General features: G+C 42.7%; 1 protein-coding gene across 3 annotated transcripts in view; it reads right to left on the bottom strand.

The window, feature by feature from the left end:
- ADCY8 (adenylate cyclase 8) overlaps positions 1–23,484 on the bottom strand; it is a 228,962-nt gene that overhangs the window by 122,191 nt on the left and 83,287 nt on the right. For all 3 annotated transcript variants that reach the window (XM_082434066.1, XM_082434065.1, XM_082434064.1), the window contains exons 4-5: positions 20,948–21,059; positions 11,587–11,714 (exon numbers count right to left, since the gene is read on the bottom strand). In XM_082434066.1, coding sequence (XP_082290192.1) covers positions 11,587–11,714; positions 20,948–21,059 — 240 coding nt within the window. The remainder of the gene's footprint in view (positions 1–11,586; positions 11,715–20,947; positions 21,060–23,484) is intronic.

Below are 23,484 nucleotides of genomic sequence, written 5' to 3' on the forward strand. Positions count from 1 at the left end.
TCACACATATAGAGGTGGAATAGCTGGAATTTCATCCCAGGTGTGTGAGCCTAAATGTAGTGGTCCATTTCTTCTACCCTGAATGGTTTATTTTGAAAAAGAAGCCATGCTTAGGGGTACATGAACCACTGGGGTTTGATCTGGCTCTGCCCAATAGATGGATGACACAGTCTCTGCCAGCTAATTCCAAAAGTCAGCAGACTTATAGCAAGCTCCCTTCTGTAGATTCCAGAGTTCACTGAGGGTACCTCAGGGGTCACTCACTGTTGGGGTGGGAGCTGCCAACATGGTGGCCATGGAGCCCGAATTTGCCTTCAATCATGATCTATCCTATAGCCTTTACTGGACTTCAGAGTCAGCCTGCTTTACAAACCATGGGGCCCACCCGCTTCTAAAAAGTTGGAAAGCTACCGTGTCTTATCCTAGCATGGAAGTTGCAGTTTCACAAAGTACTTCATTCTGATGCCCACAACAGTTCTGATAGGTAGATACCTATCAGCATTATAAATTTCCATTTTACAGATGAGGCAACTGAGGCTCCAAGAGAGTTAAGATGTAACTATTATCTCTTCTGTGTTGGCCTTTTATCTTCATAAAAGATCTAATTTCATTCTCACCCTATGCTACATGTACAGTCCATTTATCTCATTTGTTCATTTATTCAACAAGCATCTCTTGAAGTTCTCTGCAGATATAAGCAGGGAACCAAACAGACAAATCAGAAAATCAGTTCCTGTATTTATGGAGATTGCATTAGGATGGTTTCCCCCCATTTTACAGCTAAGGAGGCTGGAGCAGAGAGAGGTTAAGTCACTCGCTCAAGGTCAGGAAGTAATGGGTCCTGATCGGCCCTCACAATGCCGGACTGCAAGCTGAGAGCTCTTTGGACACTTTCCTGCTCCTTGCACTCCCTTCAGCACCACCCTCCTGCTTCTGGGGGTGGAAAGGTAATGGGAAAACCTGGAGCAGGATTCCTGTTCAGAAACAGTGTGGACTGCATGAGAGAAAAGCGAGAGAAGTAATCCAGCCACCCATTTCCCACACTGAGCTCTATGTCTTTCTCTCTCTGTAAAAGTAGATTTTTAAAAAACTAAGGTTGCCCTAAATGGTGTGTGCGTGTGTGTTCGTATTCTGCAATGCGTACTTCTTTAAACTCACAAGCATTTTCTCATGCCATTGAATATTAATGTAAATCATGGTACTTAACGGTTACCCATTTCCCTATTTTGTAATATGCAAAACTTTATCTAACCATTTCCCTGCCTTTAGACATTTAGGGAGTCAGATGAGCATGCCTCAGGGTCTTTGCCCTGCTGCTTAGGCTGCGTGTCATTGGCCAGAAGTTATCTATCCTATCAGAGTTTCAAGTTCTTCGTCTGAAAATTGGGGAAAGTAACAGTATTTTCCTCTCAGAGCTGTGGTCAGGATTAGGTGAGGCGAGTCAGGAAGGTTATTTAGTATAGTGTCTGGCACATGGTGAGCATTCAATCAACATAAGCTTTATCAGCTATTGTTACCAGATAGTTCCAGTCTTCACTGTTGTAAATAATTTTGCAAAAAGAATACTTGTTCATGTGAAAGAAAACTCTGATGCATTTCAAAGAGAAGTGCAGCCTTATGGATGCTGTTGTCAGTGACTTTTCAGAGCAAGGTGAGAAAGGGGGTTTGAGGAGGAAAAAGAGAGAGAGAGAGAAGCAAGGGAGAGAGGGAGACAAAGAACAAAAAAGAACTACAGGAGGGAGAAAGAAGGAGGAACAGATGCCACGAGGCATGCAGGGGGCTTGGGCACTCTTGCCTCCAGTGAGGAAAGCAAAATAACTCCTGCTTTTCATTCTTGGTCCTGCCATGTTGCTTGGCAGGGCAACCCCGTCACAAGGATTAAGACCTTTGTTCCAATTAACCATCAGGGACAAGCCAGTTCCTGCTTGACATTCTGGTGTCATTCCATGCCTTTTTAGCAACTGTGCTGAAAAGACCGGGCTCTGTAATTTTCATTAAGATTCATCAAGGGAGCCTTTGGAGATTATTAATAAAGATACTGCATATAACACAGCCCACCGTCCGCTCTAGTGTCTCCTCAGCTATCAAGTCTTTCCAAAATAGAGCCAGGGCGTGTGAAGAGGAGCCACCTGGAGCCACTTTTCAATCTACGTAATGGAACTATTATCTAAGCCTATTTTAATTAATTAAATTTTATGAACAGACAGCCATGAGATGCTATTAAATGCTTTATTAGAAATAAAGTTATATTCAATCACTTTTCTTTTGCCATTCATCTAGCTAATATCATGTTTCTAAAATCAAGTATTTTTTTTTTGATGGAATAAATTTACTAAGAGGCTTGATTAAGGCTTATGATCTTGTTACTGTCAGAAGTTTACTGACTTTTCTTCCCTCTCAATGTCAGTTCTGCTAACTTATTAAGGATGTATGTGAGACCTCCTAGGCTATACTTTGATCCTTTGGGTATCAATAGCAGATTTCAGGCATCAGAAACAACTGCAGAAATCTGGAGCTAGGAGGTAGGATGCCATAGTTGTTAAGACCAATGGCTTTGGCGTCACATGGTTCTGGATTGGTGCCCTTATTCTGCCACCGACTAGCTGTGTGATTTCGGGCAATTACCCAAACTCCGTAAGCTCCAGTTTCCTCATTGGTAAAGTAGGAGCCTAATTCCAGAGCTTAGTCAGGATGTACCCATATAGCTATACTGGTTGTTTTTGGTTAATATCCATTCTGATTGGCTTCCCTGGCCTATTCTGATTAGTCCAGGCTTTAGCCATACTAGTTGTTCAATATTTTACTCTCCACCCCTGCCTAACTCCCAGGATTGTTATCAGGACTAAATGAGCTAATGTACGTAAAACCCTTATCTCAGTTGATGGCATATAGTAGGTGTTCATTAAACCCTAGTTATTGTTATTATTATTTTACTAGAATAGAAGCCCTAAGAAATGAATAGCTTTCTGTAACTTAAATGAGTCAAATTTTCCAGTGTCCAGTCTCACCCCTAATTGCAAGATTCTATTAAAAATGTTTCTAGGGTGATAACATGCATGCTATCTACTTAAATTTTCAAAAGAACACTCTGAATTTGGGATCTTATGATTCCCTTTTCACAGAAGAGGCCATGTAGGCTCTGAGCAGTTAAGTCACATTCATCCACAGCCACACACCTAATAATGGGAAGAAGCAGGAACCAGGTTATGTCTGCTGACTGCAGGTCAAGGTCACTCAGTACGTTCCCTTTAAGTCATCTCATGGTGCTATAGTCACTCTTTCAAGGAACCATTGCTGTGATCACATCCAGCAACAAACTCTATCTTTAATAAAGTGGAACCCTGTCCAAAATACTTAGAGTATTACCAATTGATAAGGTAAGTTTACTATAATGATAAATATTTGATTTAATTTAAACTTCTGTGTCACATATGGTGTCTTGGGGGACTCGGGGTCTCAGCTTTGGAGGATTATAATCTTTTCCTATTTCACAGCTACTGCTCTATTTCAGGTCCTTAGTTCTCTTTACTGGACTGTTACAAAAATATCTCCCAGCCAGTTTCCTTCCCCTTGGCCTCTGATTTCTCTCATCCAGAGTCAACTGGAGAGACAGTTATCCATCTCCATGGTTACCTTCCTCAACCCAGATCAGAACATGACACTTCCTCACTTCAAGTGTCAGCGACTTCCCATTGCCTGAGGGATGAAGCCCCAGTATGTCTTACAAGGTCACCAACTGTCTGTGCACTAACTCCAGTGACTGAATTTAGAATTGTAGGGATCACCAAGGCATGCTTCAAATCCTTAACACACACACATATATATGCACAAACATACACATGCACACACAAGTATAGACACATAGGTGCTCACATACTGATGCATATCTACACATCTGCAAGCAAGCACACGCACAAACACACATACACATATACATATGTACACACATATACACACCACATATATATACACAGCACACACGTACATACACACAATACATATACATAAGCATATGAGACGCTAAGGCTGCTGCTGCCGCCACCAAGAAGCCTGTGTGCGAGCACAGGTCACTCTCCACACCGCCCCTCCCGGGAGCAGGTGCAGCCCGCCACTGCCAGGCTCCCGTGATCCAGGGACAACTTCCCCGGGAGAACACAAGATGTGCCTGAGGCTGGTGCAACATCACACCAGCCTCTGCCACTGCAGGCTTGCCCCACATTCCATACCCCTCCCTCCCTCCAGCCTCAGTGAATCAGTTGCTCCTTTAACCCCATCCTGTCTGGGCACAAAAAAAGCCTGAGAGTGACCTACACACAGAGGCGGGGCCAAATCCAAAGCTGAACCCCGGGAGATGTGCGAACAAAGAAGAGAAAGGGAAGTCTTTCCCAGCAGCCTCAGGAGCAGCGGATTAAATCTCCACAGTCACCTTGATGTACCTGCATCTGTGGAATACCTGAATAGACATGAATCATCCCAAATTGAGGAGGTGGATTTTGGGAGCAACTGTAGACTTGGGGTTTGCTTTCTGCATCTAATTTGTTTCTGGTTTTATGTTTATTTTAGTTTAGTATTTAGAGCATATTATCATTGGTAGATATTTTTATTGATTTGGTTGCTCTCTTCCTTTTTTTAATATATATATATTTTGCTTTTTCTCTTTTTGTGAGTGTGTATGTGTATGCTTCTTTGTGTGATTTTGTCTGTATAGCTTTGCTTTTGTCCTAGGGTTCTGTCTGTCCATTTTTTGTTTGGTTTTTTCTTTAGTATAGTTTTTAGTGCTTGTTATCATTGGTGGACTTGTTTTTTGGTTTGGTTGCTCTCTTCTTTCTGTCTCTTTTTTTTTTACTACTTTTTAATTTTTTCATTTGTAATAATTAAAACATTTTTAATTTAAATAACTATTTTATTTTATTTTTCTCTTTCTTTCTTTTTTCCCCTCCCTTTTCTTCTGAGCTGTGCAGCTGACAGGGTCTTGGTGCTCCGGCCAGGTGTCAGGCCTGAGCCTCTGAGGTGGGAGAGCTGAGTTCAGGACATTGGTCCACCAGAGACCTCCCGGCTCCACGTAATATCAAACGGCAAGAGCTCGCCCAGAGCTCTCCATCTCAACGCTAAGACCCAGCTCCACTCAACAACCAGCAAGCTACAGTGCTGGACACCCTACGCCAAACAACTAGCAAGACAGGAACACAACCCCACCCGTTAGCAGAGAGGCTGCCTAAAATCATAATAAGGTCACAGACACCCTAAAACACACCACCGGACGCAGTCCTGCCCACCAGAAAGACATGATCCAGCGTCATCCACCAGAACACAAGCACCAGTCCCCTCCACCAGGAAGCCTACACAACCCACTGAACCAACCTTAGCCACTGGGGGCAGACACCAAAAACAATGGGAACTATGAACCTGCAGCCTGCAAAAAGGAGACCCCAAACACAGTAAGTTAAGCAAAATAAGAAGATGGAGAAATACACAGCAGATGAAGGAGCAAGGTAAAAACCCACCAGACCAAACAAATGAAGAGGAAATAGGCAGTCTACCTGAAAAATAATTCAGAGTTATGATAGTAAAGATGATCCAAAGTCTTGGATATAGAATAGAGAAAATACAAGAAATGTTTAACAAAGAACTAGAAGAACAAAAGAGCAAACAAACAATCATGAACAACACAGTAAATGAAATTAAAAATTCTCTAGAAGGAATCAATAGCAGAATAACTGAGCAGAAGAATGGCTAAGTGACCTGGAAGATAAAATGGTGGAAATAACTACTGCAGAGCAGAACAGAGAAAAAAGAATGAAAAGAATTGAGGACAGTCTCAGAGACCTCTGGGACAGCATTAAACACACCAACATTCGAATTATAGGGGTCCCAGAAGAAGAAGAGAAAAAAAAAGGGACTGAGAAAATATTGGAAGAGATTATAGTTGAAAACTTCCCTAATATGGGAAAGGAAATAGTCAATCAAGCCCAGGAAGTGCAGAGAGTCCTATACAGGATAAATCCAAGGATAAACATGCCAAGACACATATTAATCAAACTATCAAAAATTAAATACAAAGAAACAATATTAAAAGCAGCAAGGGAAAAGCAACAAATAACATACAAGGGAATCCCCATAAGGTTAACAGCTGATCTTTAGGCAGAAACTCAGCAAGCCAGAAGGGAGTGGCAGGACATATCTGAAGTGATGAAAGGGAAAAACCTACAACCAAGATTACTCTACCCAGCAAGGATCTCATTCAGATTTGATGGAGAAATTTAAATCTTTACAGACAAGCAAAAGCTAAGCCAATTCAGCACCACCAAACCAGCTTTACAACAAATGCTAAAGGAACTTCTCTAAGCAGGAAACACAAGAGGAGGAAAAAACCTACAATAACAAACCCAAAACAATTAAGAAAATGGTAATAGGAGCATACATATCGATAACTACCTTAAACAAAAATGGATTAAATGCTCCAACCAAAAGACACAGACTGGCTGAATGGATACAAAAACAAGACCCATATATATGTTGTCTACAAGAGACCCACTTCAGACCTAGGGACACATATAGACTGAAAGTGAGGGGATGGAAAAAGATATTCCATGCAAATGTAAATCAAAAGAAAGCTGGAGTAGCAATTCTCATATCAGACAAAATAGACTTTAAAATAAAGACTATTACAAGAGACAAAGAAGGACACTACATAATGATCAAGGGATCAATCCAAGAAGAAGATATAACAATTGTAAATATTTATGAACCTAACAAAGGAGCACCTCAATACATAAGGAGAATGCTATCAGCCATAAAAGGGGAAATCGACAGTAACACAATCACCAATGGACAGATCAACCAAAATGAAAATAAATAAGGAAACACAAGCTTTAAATGACACATTAAACAAGATGGACTTCATTGATATTCATAGGACATTGCATCCAAAAACAACAGAATACACTTCTCAAGTGCTCATGGAATATTCTCCAGGATAGATCATATCTTGGGTCAGAAATCAAGCCTTGGTAACTTAAAAAAATTGAAATTGTACCACAATTCTATGAGACTAGATATCAAAATACAAACACATGGAGGCTAAACAATACACTACTAAATAACCAAGAGATTACTGAAGAAATCAAAGAGGAAATCAAAAAATACCTAGAAACAAACCTAGGGGCAGGACAGGAATAAAGACGCAGACGTAGATAATGGACTTGAGGACATGAGGAGGGGGAAGCGTAAGCTGGGACGAAGTGAGAGAGTGGCATGGACATATATACACTACCAAATGTAAAACAGATAGCTAGTAGGAAGCAGCCGCATAGCACAGGGAGATCAGCTCAGTGCTTTGTGACCACCTAGAGGGGTGGGATAGGGAGGATGGGAGGGAGACACAAGAGGGAGGAGTTATGGGGATATATGTCTATATATAGCTGATTCACTTTGTTATACAGCAGAAACTAACACACAATTGTAAAGCAATTATACTCGAATAAAGATGTTAAAAAAAAGTTGTTATAAAAAAAAAAAAAGGACCACCGTGGAGATACTTAGACAGGGAAAACTGTTCCCTTATGTTTGTACTTCTGTGTTGCCTCTTGCTCCCTTGTGAAGCCTTCCAATGCTCTAAGCAGCAGCAGCAGCTAATCTCAGCCTTTCCTGATTCCCCACTCCGTCCCCGCTTGTCTGTGACTGGAGGAGAATCTCTATCACATATTTGGAGCGATCAGTGAATAAGGTCCCAGGGTCATTTAGACTACTGGTTTGCCATTTGTGCAAGAATTACAAATCTTACCCAAACAAGGAGCCTACTGTATCTGCTTGGATCCCGATGCCATCTCACCATCAGAGCACCAGTCTCTCACTGCCGGTCTGTACTCTGGGAACTGGTAATGGGTTTCATACTCTTTGAGGAAATGCCAGGGACAAGGAGAAACCCTGACAAGGTAGAGGCAATACCTCAATACGGATGCATCTCTGATGACAAATACACAGAGTTTCCATCAAGTCCGGGGACACCATTCAATAAATGGTTTATCGACATTGTATTACAACATATGCAATATGATGTTATGTATGGTTCCAGACTTATGGCTTCTTTGGAGTTTTCCAGTTGGAACAAGTGCCTTTGGGGCTGACTACAAAATTTCATTGTGTGTAAGTGGTAGTTGGTTAAGATTTTTGACTTTTTGGTAAAGCAATGTAAGTGGGATTCTCTTATACACACAGTGAGGTGCAAATATTGTCTGCTGGTAATTCCTCAGAGTGTAATATTACTTGACAGTAAGAGTAGAAACTCTAGAAGTCTGAGCCAATTGCAACCAAGGCTTGCCTAATTCTACAGTTCTTGTTTATTTCTCTGCACCATGCTTTGTTGGTAACTGGAAGAATTCATGCTGGACCTCAAATCACCTATATTATAATCAAGGAGTTGTTTGAGTATTAATAGACTCTGACTCATGAAGTTAAAAAATACCCTCCTGAATTGTTTTATTCTAAAGAAGTAAAAGCAGCATTTAATAAACTAACAAGAGAAAGCCCTTGAATCACTTCAACCCATCCAAATCTCACTGTTCCACTCCAAAACTTCAGAAAGGAGACTTTAAATTGGTTAAAATGGTCAGGAGGGATAAGATTCTCTCTACAGAGATAAATGGTAATGTTCTAAGAATCTTAAAGCATTTTGATAATCAATGTTTATTTCTTCTGCAACGCCATCTCTGCAGCATATCTTCTGCTTAAGTTCAAGATGGGCACTCCTATGGAAAGTCTGTGGATGAATGGATAAAAAAGATATTCTCTCTTCCTCCCTTCCTTCCTTCCTTCCTTCCTTCCTTCCTTCCTTCTTTCCTTTCTTTCTCTCTCTCTCCCTCTCTTTTTCTCTACACACACACACACACACATACCCACACACTGGAATATTATTCAGCCTTAAAAAAGAGGAAATCCTGCTATCGGCGGCAATATGGATGAATGTGGAGGACATTATGCTCGGTGAAATAAGCCAGACAGAGAAAGACAAATACTCTATGGTATCACTTATATGTGGAATCTAAAAAAAAGTTGCACTGATAGAAACAGAGTAGAAAGGTGGTTGTCAGGGGCTAGGATTGGGGTAGGGAAAAGAGGAACTGTTGGCCATGGGGTACAAACTTTCATTTTAAGATGAATAGGTTCTGAGGTTCTAATGTAAACATGGTGACTATAGTTAATAATACTTATCATATACTTGAAATTTGCCGAGAGTAGGTCTTAAGCATTCTCGTCAAAAAAAAGATAACTACGTGAGGTGACGGATGTGTTCATTAACTTGATTGTGATAATCATTTAAAAATGTGTAAGTATATCAAATTATCACATTGTGCACTTTAAATATATACAATTTTATTTGTCAATTATATCTTAACAAAAATTTAGAGAAAGAAAGAAAGAAAGGAAAGTTTTGCTGCTTAAACTTGATTTTGACATGGTTGGTAAATCACAGACTTTCAGAGGCTTCAGAACAGGTCTAGTCCAACTTCCTCATTTCATAGACAAGCCTCCAAGTAATATCTCTAATGGGCACCGACAGACAAGAGAAGGACCCCCGAGTGACCTATTCATCACTGTATTTCCAGGGCTTAACACAGTGTCTGACACATGGTAGAACTCAACAAATTATTTGTTGACTGACCCACTGATTGACTGACAGAATAGCGTTCGCATATCTCGTCAGCTGTAGAGTTGGTACAAGGCATTGGGTCCTCTGGGTGTCGGTCCCACTGTCTCCCTTGAAACCAGTCAACATATTATCACAATTCATCTTAGTTTTCAGGGCAAGACTCTCAAGTGTCCAAATTAACAGCAAGAAGCACCTGCAGCCTTTTGCATCTACCAAAGGCCGATCAAAAGGGAACTCTGGGTGGGAGTGGTGGGCTACTTTTCCACGGTCCCTACTGGGGGAAACATCTGCATCTCTGTAAAAGAGGGGGCAACAGCAGAGTGGACATTTCCAGTCTCTCTCCACCTGCCTACTTGGTCTTAGGGATGGTTATGGTTGGATTTTCATCATATACCTCATGGCAAAGCACCTCACTGCCTTGATCAGGCCCTGGTTGTGGGTAAGTTCCAGAGGTGGGACCCTGAGGGCCCACCCGGGGGGCATATCTGCCCACCCAGAGTGTGATTTCAGGCTCAGTATTGAAATGACCAGTGTCACTTCAATGGAACAGGATCATATTTAGGAAAAGGGCTTCTGTGCCCTCTTCTTAACTAGGGGACTTCACAGCATTTCCTAATGTCAACAGACCTCTGCCTGAAACCTGAATAAAGTCAGGGATCTGTCAGTAAGTAGAAGGGTCAGGCACACTGTGTTGGCTGTGGCCACGTTCTAGAAAGGGAGCCTCCAACTCCTTAGATTCCTCTTGCCTGTTCCTGGATTGGTCTTGGGCACCAGCAGGCAAGCTGAGCCTACAGTGGAGGGTGTGTGTCTGGGGGGGAGCGGAGCAGGGCTTGTTGTCCTGGCTGATCCTGAATCCAGACTGACACACCCGAGCATCACACGGACGCCTGACAGACCACACCACCAAGGTGTGAGTGCACGAGGAGAGTCTCGTGGTCTGTTTCCAACAGTGCTCTTCTTCCCTTATAAGATGAAGACATAATCCATGGAGATTTCTGCCCATGTGTCCGCTCTTTACTCCCTTTGCTGTGGTTGTGGGAAGATGTGATGCTTGGAAGATCTGCAAACATTTTGGAACCTTGAGGGGAGCTTTGGCAATACTGAGCTTCTGTCCCAAAGCCATAAACAATCTAGCTCCAAAGTCTTTGACCGCAATAACTCATCCCCCTCTGATTCAGCCTCTATTTGTCAGCTACACTCACCAAAGTCAAAAGCACTTGCCACACCCCCGTGAAGACACCCAGGTTGCCCTTCAGTGACTCCTGTTGGCCTTAGGATAAAATGCAACCCCTTAACAACCCCTTAACACGGCTGAGAAAGCCCTGCAGGTTCTGGATGCTCCCAGGGTGCCGTCTACCTGTCACCACCATTTCCACCCCAGGCTCCACCAGCTGCCACTACAGCACATCCCAAAGCCTGCACATGGCCACCTATCTTCCAAGCGCTCCATTCCACCTCCAGGAGCTAATGTCTTACCTTTCAGGTAACAGCTTAGACATCTGTACTCTGGAAAGTCTTCTCCAGCACCCCAGACTGCACTACTGTTGCTTCTCTATCGCCCCCGAGCACTCTGGTTTGATTCATCTCAGAGCGTACTGTACCATATTGGAATCGTCTGTGCATTTATCCTTCCCACCGCACTGTCATCTCCCTGAAGGCAAGCACTATGCCCATCATGTTCCCTGCTCTATCCCCACAAGGGCATTGGTCATACAAATGTGTTGCACAAATAATTGAAAGGGAGGTATAACTAGAACATAATGAAGCTAGCGGTTCCTAAGGGAGAACTAATGGGTATACAGTCTTCATGAAATAAGTCAAAGAGCTCCACCTTTCAACATACACGTGATCGACCGCAAAGGATAGATGGGGTGGTTTTGGTCTTTCCCATCAAGCACATCGAAGGCTCGGGTATTAGGGAGAAGGTCCCAAATTACCTGATGGTTTTGATCATGCTGAGGCCCATTTCAACGCAGCAGTGGGCGTGGTCCTGGCGGGGCTCAGGAAGTCCCGAAACGCAGTAGTAGCAGTCTCCCAGGATTTTAATGCGGAGGCAGTGATGCTCCTGAAAGGAACAAGGTGGGAGGGGGAAGGACTGAGTCAGCAGGCAGGTGAGTGCTTCCGGAAGCCTTGGGAAAGAGGGGAGCCAGGTCAGCAGGTCTGCACCTCGGGATCAGGGGCTTCTACCTTTGAAATGTGCTGCTATTTTCTTCCCAGGAAATTGGAGGGGAGAGTTGAAGGGCTCAGTGGTGGAACGGAGTCGTGGAAAAACACTGAATTTTGAGTTTGACAGATACAGGGCCATATCCCAACTCTGCCACGTAGTAGCTTTCTGATCTTAACCCCCTATGGAACACTGAACTCCCCAGTCCTGCTCCCACTGATGCATTTCTTCTCAGGACATGTCTCTGGATTAACAGTTTATATCAGTTGCTAGCTCAACAATAAGCACTTAAAAAAATAAATCACTTAGGGACACCAACTGTTCCAACTCTATATAAAGTCCTTTCCCAACGACGGTACTGGCACCTTAAGAAGAGGGGCTGACTGTGTCTTTTTTTTTTTTTTAAAGGAATTCCTATTTATTTATTTATTTATCTATTTATTTATGGCTGTCTTGGGTCTTCGTTTCCGTGCAAGGGCTTTCTCCAGTTGCGGCAAGCGGAGGCCACTCTTCATCGCGGTGCGCGGGCCTCTCACTATCGCGGCCTCTCTTGTTGTGGAGCACAGGCTCCAGACGCGCAGGCTCAGTAGTTGTGGCTCACACACCTAGTCGCTCCGTGGCATGTGGGATCTTCCCAGACCAGGGCTCGAACCCGTGTCCCCTGCATTGGCAGGCAGATTCTCAACCACTGCGCCACCAGGGAAGCCCTGACTGGGTCTTATACATACTTGTATTCATTTACTGATTCACACGCTTGCTCATTGATAAAAACATCAGGTGTGCATCTATCATAAAGCAAGCATTGTCCCTGACACAAAGATGATTAAAACAACCCCTATGATATATTAAACAGAATGCACCCGCACAAGAACCTGGAGGTAGGTACAATTTTTATCCTGGTCACTTCACCAGTGAGAAGCAGGACACACCTGTTTGTCTGGTGGATTCACAGTCTTGAAGACATGATCCTTACAAAGTTTCAAAGAGCAACAAGCACCTAGGAAATGGTGCATACTTTCACATTGGATGGGAATAGGCTGGATTTTGCAGGTTATAGAGGAAAGAGAACTTGGGGCGGTAGAGCATAGGGGCTAAGAGCACTGGCTGAGGATTCCCATTGCAGATCAAATCCTAGACCCCCCACCCCATCCTCACTGTGTGTTTTTAGGTAAATTACTTAACCTCTGAGCCTCCGTTGCCTCATCCATAAAATGGGGATAAGAATAGGACCTCACTGTGTGATTGCAAAGATGTAGGAAGATGAGGCATGTGAAGGCTTAGTATAGGGTCCAGCAGATGGGGCACTAAATTAATGTCGCCCGTCTCTATGATGATGACTTGGACTCCTGTCCTCGTTCTTTCACATTTCTATCTGTGACACAGGCGGATTCTCTCTAGGTCTCCTTGGGTAGATGGTTGGGACAGAACGACTCTGAGATGTCTTCTAGATTTGAAGCCCTAGGTGCCTATGGGTCTATGGCTTTGTGGGTTAGGGACTCTCCTTGGGAAACCAGAGTCCAAGGGCAGGAGGAGGGGAGTTGCAGACAGAAAGGGGCCTACTGAGATGCCAGCAGCACAGTGGATGCCCTGGTACTGCCAAGTTATATAGCGCCATGCTGGTTTCCTAATCTGATCAGGGGTTGGGACATCATGTTTGGGTAACAAGTGAAATCACTTTCTCAATAAAAAACAAATATCAGACAGGGAAAAGAGAATCAGAACTGGCTCTGGTGTTTCCCTGTCTGGATCAGATCTCCAGGGCCTTGCCAACCTTCCCAAATGGGCACAGATGCGATCTTCAGAACGCTGATAGCAGGCACAGCTATCCCACGGTTATTTTTAGGAGTGTGTGGTTCCTATCTATTGGCTGCTTCAATGCAACTAATTTTGTAAGAGAGCAAAAAGGGAAGCTCAAGACCTTCACTTGTTTCTTCTAAGACGCTCTAGACTGTTATGGCCAGAATGGAACTAGGGAGACCTGACCCACTGGTCCTGGCAGTTTCCAGATTTGTGGAGTCCATAGGACAGTTATAAAAAAAACCCCAGAAGGCACTGCTCTAGAGTTCAATTTTGTGTTTTGCCAAGGAAGTATGAAAAGTCCATCAACATACAAAAATAACCAAACCACCCAACTATCCCCATCACTTTATAAAAGAAAGGGCATTTTTAACACCAAAAAAGTAAAAAGACATATTCTTGGAATAAAGGAAAGTTCCTGGCACTAAATGAAATGAATGATAAAAACTCAATACATTGAAGTGTGTGTATATATATATATATATATATATATATATATATATATATATATATAAATACACACACAATTGCTGTACATATTTATACTACATATACTGCTGTATATATATATGTTGTGTATATGCGTATATATTACAGCAATGTAGTGAGTTTTTATATGCATATACATATGTATCTCGCATGTGGCCACAAGTTAAAACTTCCTAACATTTGTTTGCAAAGGAGCAAATCCCTTACTCTGATTCTGCAGCGGAGAACACTGAGTCTGGGAGGTAGGGGTGGGTGACTTCAATCAGCCACACTTCGCCTTCAGATGGTCTCTGGGGCAGAGCCTGCTGTGACTCGGGCTGTTGGTAGCCTGGTCAGCAGAGAGATCTGCCTCCCTGCTGACAATGGGGAGGGGGGAGGGAAAGGGTAGAGCAGGAAATACTTTGGTCTAAGAATCAGACCTCCGCATTCTAGTCAAATTTACCAGCTGTTTCACCTTCGACAAGTCACCGAAGCCACTGATATGTGGGTTTCAATTCCCCATATGTGACGCATGTCAAAATGGTCCCCTTGCCCTTAATACATAACTAAGTAAGCATGGCCATCAACTAGCAATGCCAGTGACAGCTAACCTGAAAATAGTCTTCTCCACATTTAATGCTATGCCTTATCTTTTCTCCTTTGAGTCTCACAATAACCCTGAACACGGCAGACCATGTTTTTAGATATGAAAATTTCAGTGTGAGAGAGATGGAAAACCTCCCATACCACAGAGCAGCTGGCTAAAAAGTAATGGGTATGGATTATATATGATATTCAGAAGCTCCAAATCAGTGATTTTTCTATGCAAACAGAGGTGAAAACATTTTGGAAAACTTTAGGGAAAGGCAGTTGTATTTACTGAGCAAATACTATGTGCCAGGCTATGTGTTAAAGGCATTATATTGATCTTGTTTAGTCTTTACGACCACATTCTGAGTCATGTGCCACTTCACAGATGGCTTAAGGAAGTGAAGGTCACACAGCAAGTGAGAGACAGAAGTGGAATTCACAGCATGTCTGTTTGACTTTGGGACTCCATGCTCTTTCTTTACAAAACTGCAGAAATTATGGCAGAGTCCAGAAGGGTAGATCTCCTGACAAAAATGTATTTTGGAAGGAAATCTGTAAAATAGTTCATTACCCTTTGGAAGGTGAAGATGTTTGTAACCCAGGGTTCATTTTTCTTCTAAACAAAAGGTGAAGCTGGCAGCCTCCTTGAAAAACTGTGGGCCCTATATAAATGGTATGTATATATGCATATGTGTATATATACCAATCATGTATGTATATATAAATATAAATATAAATATGAAAGGCCTGTCTTCTCATCTGTCAAGTTCTGTCAATTTGCAGACACATTTTTCTGATCAATTCCCGTGAGCTGTCAGACGATTTAACAGTAATATCCAAGCAACTTCTTTTTACCAGAAACTGCTTTGAAAAACTCACATTAAAAAAGCCAGGTTGCTTTGAAAAAAGATACTGAAAAAGAAAAATAAAGTAGGGTGAGGGTCTTGTAAACTTTGTCGAGTTAGTCTTAATATAATCCTTTTCCTCCCATCTTGATGGCTTTGATATGATAAAAATCTTGGAAAAAAATCCAGAGAATTTATGAAACCATGTATGCACATAACACTGAGGAGATACAGGCACCAAATTATCAAAGATGGTTATATCTTTGAGGAGGGGTAAGATTACAGGGATACATACTTTCTCTATTGTTTCTGTCTTTGATGTTTGAATTTTACATAATGGACAAGTATTGCTTTAGTAATCAGAAAAAAAAAATGAAAAGAAAAAAGACTCTCAGAACAAAAACATTAGTGCTATGAATGCACTTAAAAAAGTTATATTAGAAATCATGACAATTTTTATAGTACTTTATCTAATTGTAATTAACACATGAATATATTGTCCTAGTAAAAATGAAGCTGTAGATAAGTCTCCTTTAGTAGCCTCTCCCCCTCAGACACACCACACCCTGGAAACCTGGTCTCCTTTCCCCTCTTGAGATGCTGTTATGCATTAAAATATACATTTCTATGTTTATATGTATGCACCATTTTTCATGCTCTTTAGCCATAAATTGATCATACTATGTTTATAGATCTGAGACATGCTTTATCATGCAACAACATGTCTTGAAATTCTTTCTATGTCGGTACAGAAATAGCTATCTCATTCTTTAAAATCTGTTGATTAGCTTTCCATAGTGTTGGAATTGTTCCTTGTAACAATAATTTAGGTTGCTTCCCGTTTTGTCAGCAATGTGAAACAAGGCTTAAGATGTAATGATGTTGATTTTAAAGCCTTGATAATAGCATACATATTTTTCATTCCTAATTTGTTAGGGAGAGGAGTAGGTAGGGACTACTTTATTTACTTATTTATTTTTTAAATTAATTAATTTATTTAATTTATTTATTTTTGGGTCTTCGTTGCTGCGTGTGGGCTTTATCTAGTTGTCGTGAGCGGGGGCTCCTCTTCGTTGCAGTGTGCGGGCTTCTCATTGCAGTGGCTTCTCTTGTTGCGGAGCATGGGCTCTAGGCACGCAGGCTTCAGTAGTTGTGGCTCACGGGCTCAGTAGTTGTGGCTCGTGGGCTTAGTTGCTCCGCGGCATGTGGGATCTTCCCGGACCAGGGATTGAACCTGTGTCCCCTGCATTGGCAGGCGGATTCTTAACCACTGCACCACCAGGGAAGTCCAGGACTACTTAATTTTTTTAAAAAAAGATCAAAGATTAAAAGTTACTAGAGTTTGCCAAGGGCACTAGAAAGGGTCAAAAACACTCTGCTTTGAGCAGCCACAAGGGCACTGAGGAATTCAACCACACTAAGAGGACCTTTAATAGAAGGCTTTGAAGTTTTTGCCTGCATCATAATAATGCAGGGGATAAATGGGAAGGCTCACTGGATGATATTTACATGGGAAGTGGGTTCTGTCAGATGTACGACATAATGAAAATCTAAAGCAAATAATTATGGCAAGGCAGACACAGATCATTATAAAGCCACAGAATTTTGACGCTAAAAGATAACAGGGGCTTCCCTGGTGGCGCAGTGGTTGAGAATCTGCCTGCCAATGCAGGGGACACGGGTTCGAGCCCTGGTCTGGGAAGATCCCACGTGCCGCGGAGCGACTAGGCCCGTGAGCCACAACTACTGAGCCTGCGCGTCTGGAGCCTGTGCTCCGCAACAAGAGAGGCCGCGATAGTGAGAGGCCCGCGCACCGCGATGAAGGGTGGCCCCCACTTGCCGCAACTAGAGAAAGCCCTCGCACAGAAACGAAGACCCAACACAGCCATAAATAAATACATAAATAAATAAATAAATAAATAAAATAAAAAAAGATATCAGAAAAGGCAAGTGCAATCCCCTTTTACACAGAAGCAAATCTGTGACCCACTTGGTTAAGTGATTTGCCTAAGGTTGGGGGCAAAAACATTTAAAGTAGGTTTTCTCATTCCAAGGTGAGTAGAATTGTTTTCACTGGCAGAGTTTCTCAAGCTTTTCCACAGAAGCCCTCTAGAGTAGAACAGACTGATGCACCTGGGGTGGGTGGGTGGTGGATGGGGTAGGGGGTAGAGTGGGAGTTATGGAGTACTTATGGGTGCTGAGTACTTATTTTGAGCCAGTCTCTGTGTATTGTTTCATTTACCCTTCATTATAATTCTGATAGGAAAACTGAGACTCAGAGAGGGGATTTGTACAGTTAATTGAAGTCCAGCCCATAGTTGAAGTCCTAGAAATCTAAATCTTCAAGTTGGCTGGCATGCACGGCAACACATCTCTGACATCTTGCTCCATCCTCTAAAGTGCCTGGGGCACTGCTTAGTGGTCAGGAGTGATCACCTGGTCTCAGATGGTCTGAATCACAGATGCACCACCTACCAGGGGTTCTGGGCAGATTATCTTACTTCTTTGAGTTTCAGTCATTTGTTCTGTAAAATGGGAACAATAAAGAACCTCTCTTGTAGGTTTGTTTTAAGAACTAAATTAGGCAATCCAGGGCAAATACGCAGTCTAGTGCATAATGTACACCAGGCAGTTTATGAATGTTAAATATGATCAAATTAATAATAATTTTACTCCCTCACTTACATGTGTTTAGTTTGATTTTTTTCTTTAAATCTTTCAGTAAGACTCCTTCTCCAGAAGACGGACTATATAGCTTCTTGCACCCACTGGGGCTCGATGAGCTGTGTACCCCCATCTCACTCCCTGTCCCCCACCATGTACACTGTAACCAGGGCAAAGAGCCCGGGCTACAGGACCAAGTCCACGTTCCTTAAAATGTCACATGGTGCCCTCCAGACTTGTTTCTCCTTTCCTCTTCAAGCTCACTTCTCACTGCAGTCTCCCATGCCCTTTACGCTCCAGCAATCTTGAGCTCCTTATAGCTCCCCAAATAAGTAGCACATTTCCACATTTTCACACTTTCCTGCCTTTGCATCATGGCTCAGCCTGGAAGGCTCTTCATTGTCTAATTTGATGCCGGGAAAGCTCCTGCTCGTCCTCACACCCACTTGCATGTAGCCTCTTCTCTTCATGGTGCTACATTGCCGCCCTCCTCACCCCAAGCACTGACTGTTCCTTCTTTCGTCCACCAGGACTTCTGTGCCTATTGCTTGCACCACACTGTCCTGCGAATTTTATGGACTTGTCTTTCTCTCTTAGGAAACTCTGAGGGCAGGGACTGGTTTTGTCTTGCCAGAGCCCTGCACGGTTCCTGGCACCTAGTAAGTACACAATAAGTGTTGCCTGAACAACTTGGATTACATTTTACATAACAACCCTTTCTCTGAGTCAATGGGGATCACTGTGACACCAGAAACTGACCTTGACCACATCTCTCAGTTCTCTTTGGAGGGTCATTTTTGTTCATCTTAGTATCTCTGAGCAGAAATATTTAGAACCAGAATGTAACGTAGAATAACTATGTGTAACTGGCACCAACCGCCCTTGAGGCAACAATAAAAAGAAATGGTGTGCATTCTTCCCTACCTTCAAATTCCAAGTCCTTCAGGTTAATCCAACCCTTCTAACAGGAGGAGACTTCAGTTTCCACCTCTTCTTCTGCTCATGTCAGTCTCCTATTCAATAATTGCTCAGTAGCTACAGATTACAATGCAGGGTCCTTGGCAGGTCCTTGCTTATTTTTCTAGCCTCACCTCTACCACTCCCTACCTTGAATTCTCCTTTCAGCAGTGCTAAATCTCTTCTGGTTCTCTACACATAGAGCATGTTAATTTTTGTTCTCCCCTCTGCATACGATGACCTTCCCTGCCTTCTTCACCTCAATTATACACCTAACTGGTGTATAATTTTTATACAATAAAATTTACCCTTTTGATAAATGTGTACAGTCATACTCACATATAGAGCAACCGGACCACTCCCCAAATCCCCTCACCCTATGCTTCTGTGCAATCAGTCCACTGCCTCCACCCCTTATCCCTCCTGACAATGACTTATCTCTTTCTTGTCCCTATAATTTTTGTCTTTTCTAGAATGTCTTACAAATGGAATCATAAAGTGTCTAGCCTTTTGTGTCCGGCTTCTTTCACTTGTCATGTTGCATTTGAGATTCACTGATGTTGTTACATGTATTGGTAATTTATTCCTTTTGATTGCTGAATGGTATTCTATTTGTTTTCTCCTTTTTAAGACCCAGCCTAAGAATCACTTTCTCCCGGAAGTCTTCTCTGATCCAAGGGTTATATGTTGTTTCTGTGTTCCCATAGCACTCTAGACTTCCCTTCATCATGGCACATAGCACATTGTACATTGATGACTTTTTTAGGTATCCATGACTAGACTTAGCTCTAAAGGGGAAGGTGTGTTTTAGTTATTTCCATATTCCCAACACAACACCTACTAGGTGCTCAGATGCAAGTGTGAATGGATCTCTGTTGGAGTGAGGCAGCCTTAAAATAGGACATTTTGATAACCTAACAATGAACTCCCACTGCACCACCAGGGAAAAACTCACATTAAAAAAGCCAGGTTGCTTTGAAAAAAGATACTGAAAAAGAAAAATAAAGTAGGGTGAGGGTCTTGTAAACTTTGTCGAGTTAGTCTTAATATAATCCTTTTCCTCCCATCTTGATGGCTTTGATATGATAAAAATCTTGGAAAAAAATCCAGAGAATTTATGAAACCATGTATGCACATAACACTGAAATTGACACTAGTATACACCCTTTACAAAGTAGGAAGTTAAGTCATGCCAATTTGAACCCCAAACCCACTCTAAAATATAGCATGACAATGACATTCCTCTGTAATTTGAGTGGCTTGAGGACTAGGAATTTGTGTTTTGGTGGCAAATGTTCATCTCCTTTAACCTGTTCTCTATTTTAGCTCTGGTCAAGCCAGCAGAAAAAGAAAGGTAGTGTCTTGTTGGCTAAAAACAAAGCTCTTAAGTCAAACAAAATGTTGGCGGGATGGGCCAGTAGCTCACTGGTCCTTGAGAAGAGACTAATTCATTCCAGATGGCCGCGGTTGGCTGGGAAACTGCAGGCAGTCATTCCTGCATGAAGCAACACTGAGGCTGCAGCTGGATGGTGCCTGGCCACAGGCAGGGGGAAATGGAAAGCAGATTAAAAAGGACTTTGGTTTAATTGTCACTCAGCCAGCTGTCTCTCAGCTAGGAAAATCTGACAAACCTCCCGTCCGAGACCTGTAAATAACTAACATCGGTCCCCAGAATGCGCGAGGGTCAGGGATCCGTGTCTGGGGTCACGATGCGGAATGACATTGTGATGAAGGCTGAGTCCCTCTCTTCCCTAGTTCCGCATGCAGTCCCTCACTCCTGCGAAGACTAGGAGGTGATTAAATTCAACTCACATGGGCCAGTCGATCAAATCTGGCAAAGAGCTCGTTGAGCATCCTGACCAGCTCCTGGGCAGACAAGGTCGTGGAGAGGTTGGTAAATCCTTTAACATCTGCAAAAAGAATACTAGACAACAGGGAAGGGATGGGGTGGGGGGAAAGCACATTAATATTTTAATCTATCCTGGGAGACACATCACCATTCAAACAAACCAACTGTGGTCTGAGATTTAAGCTCTCCTTGCCACGGGAGTCTCAAGGAATGCCTCAGTGTTTAACAAACATCTCAGCAGGGAGCCCACCCAGGGGTTCAGGAAGGACAAACAGGCAACGGAAAGCCCTTCTTCCTGTGCAGGGCTGTGGAGTGTGGGCAATGCAAACAACCCAAAAGGGAATTTTTCACTGGGAACAGATCAATTTATTGTGGAAAACAAAATGAAGCATTATGAATTCTCTCTATATTTTCACAATGATCAGCAAAGCAGACGTCATGAGCACAGAGCAAAATGGACACGGGGACCAAAGAATGCAAAACCTCATTATCTTCAGCCCAATGACACACATATACTCTACCCAAAACTGCAGGCAAAGAGAGTCAGGCATTTTTCAAAAATTGTGGGAATAGCTAGCAAGCCTGGGAGACCTTAGGCAGGATAATTAATTATCTGAAACGCACATTTACTAAGAATTTCAGTTAGGTGAGGTCTGCTACTATGCATATGGCTTGCTGGAAGGGAAGGGGCAGCCCTTGAAAGCCTTATAAACGCAAGGCATTGTATGAACACTGTCTTGTTAATCCATCCAGTTACCCTGTGGGGAGGGGACTGTTCATTCCATTGTGAAGATGAGGAAAGTGAGGCTCAGAGACGAGGGAAACTTGCTCAACATTTACTAGTAGCCCGGGGGGGGGGCAGAGCTGGGATTGTGCACGTGGCTGAACTGCACGGTGGGGCACTGCTTCACCCCCCTTAACACACCATCCCAGGGACTGACGCAATCACAGGCACACCTCTGAGAGGAAGGATGGAACACCAAAGAGGGTACCGTATTTTCTTGATTCTCGCGTTTTATCATCTCTGAAACTGACGGCATTCTGCAGTGTGTCAAACTTTTTGATTATTTTTCTTAGTGTTGCATAAAATGATGGTGAGTCTTAGCATTGGTGTGACTTAGTTTTACTGAAATAGGTGAATCAGCCAGGAGGCACTGTGGAATGTGCATGGACTGACTTTGGTCACCCCTGGTATTCAGTGGTTCTTAAAGTTGTCTCCATTTCTATGGATTCTCGCTACTAAAACATGGACAAGTATTCAAAATTTTGCACTTCATTTCAAGGGATCTGTACCTTCCCAGAAGCCCACTCAGATTCTCATTAAGAATTTTTAGACCTCAATTTAAAAACTATTGCTTTAATTAATTAGATAATGCCTTAATTATTTTAGCAAATATTAATGTATCTACTATGTGACCAGCTACACACTGTGCTAGGAAGTTGTATTAAATGATAAAGAAGCCCCAGTGCATGTCCTCAAGATGCTTAGAGTATGGGGAATGGAGTTGGGTTGACAAAGAGAAAGACAGAAACAACACAGGCGATGACTGCTGTGAGAAAAAGACACACACTGGGGATGACCAGCCATTGGGGCATCAGGAGTTTTCTAGTGAAGCAAAGTCCAGGCCGAGTCTTGAAAGACCTAGGGGACTTGATGGGTAAAGTGAGTCAATGAATGGCTGCTCTTAGCAAGAGGTCAGCACATACTAGGGTCTGGAGGAAGAACAAGCCAATGTACCAGGGTTCTGCAAGTATTCAAGGACAGCTAGTGAAAGGGTAGTACTGAGCAAAGAGGGTGGGACGAGAAGAGGGAAGAGGGAGAGAAAAAAAGAGAGAAAGAAGGAGGGAGGAAGGGAGAGAGAGAGAGATGAGGTCAGAAAAGTAAGCAGAGGAACAATACAGAAGGGCTTGATTAGCCAGGTTGATGAATACAGACTTTCCCTAAACATGATGGAAAGCTAGTGAAGGGTTTTAAGCATGGGAGTGATACCTTTAGATTTTTTAATGTATAAGGCTTCCTCTGGCAGAGTCACTACACTGCCACTGTCCTCTACAGCTTTCTGGCGGCATAGCAGCTGGTCACATGCATAGGATTTGAGTCTAGACAGATTGGGGTTCAAACCCCAGATCACCACTTATGAATACTATGAACTTCTCAAAGCCTTTGTTTTATCTACCGAAGATGATTGTAGTACCTACCTCATAGGTGGGTAGCAAGTGTTTAGCACAGTGCCTGGCATAGTAAGTGCTCCATAAATGCATTAGCTCTCTCCATCGTTATTGTACAAAAGTACACTATGATTGAATGGTTGGGAGGAGGGAAAGAGGTAACAGAGAAGGAAGAGAGTCTGACCATTAACTGGATTATTTGTTACTTGCGGTTAAAAGAATTCCTGTTGACACAAACCTGAAACAATAGTAGCAGCAATACTTTCAGAGTGTGAACTGTGGGCTTGATACGTTCTAAGAGTTCTACATGTATGAACTCGTTAATTCCTCA

This window comes from Balaenoptera physalus (genome assembly GCF_965194825.1).
Source record: "Balaenoptera physalus genome assembly, chromosome: 17".
NCBI lineage: Eukaryota > Metazoa > Chordata > Mammalia > Artiodactyla > Balaenopteridae > Balaenoptera > Balaenoptera physalus.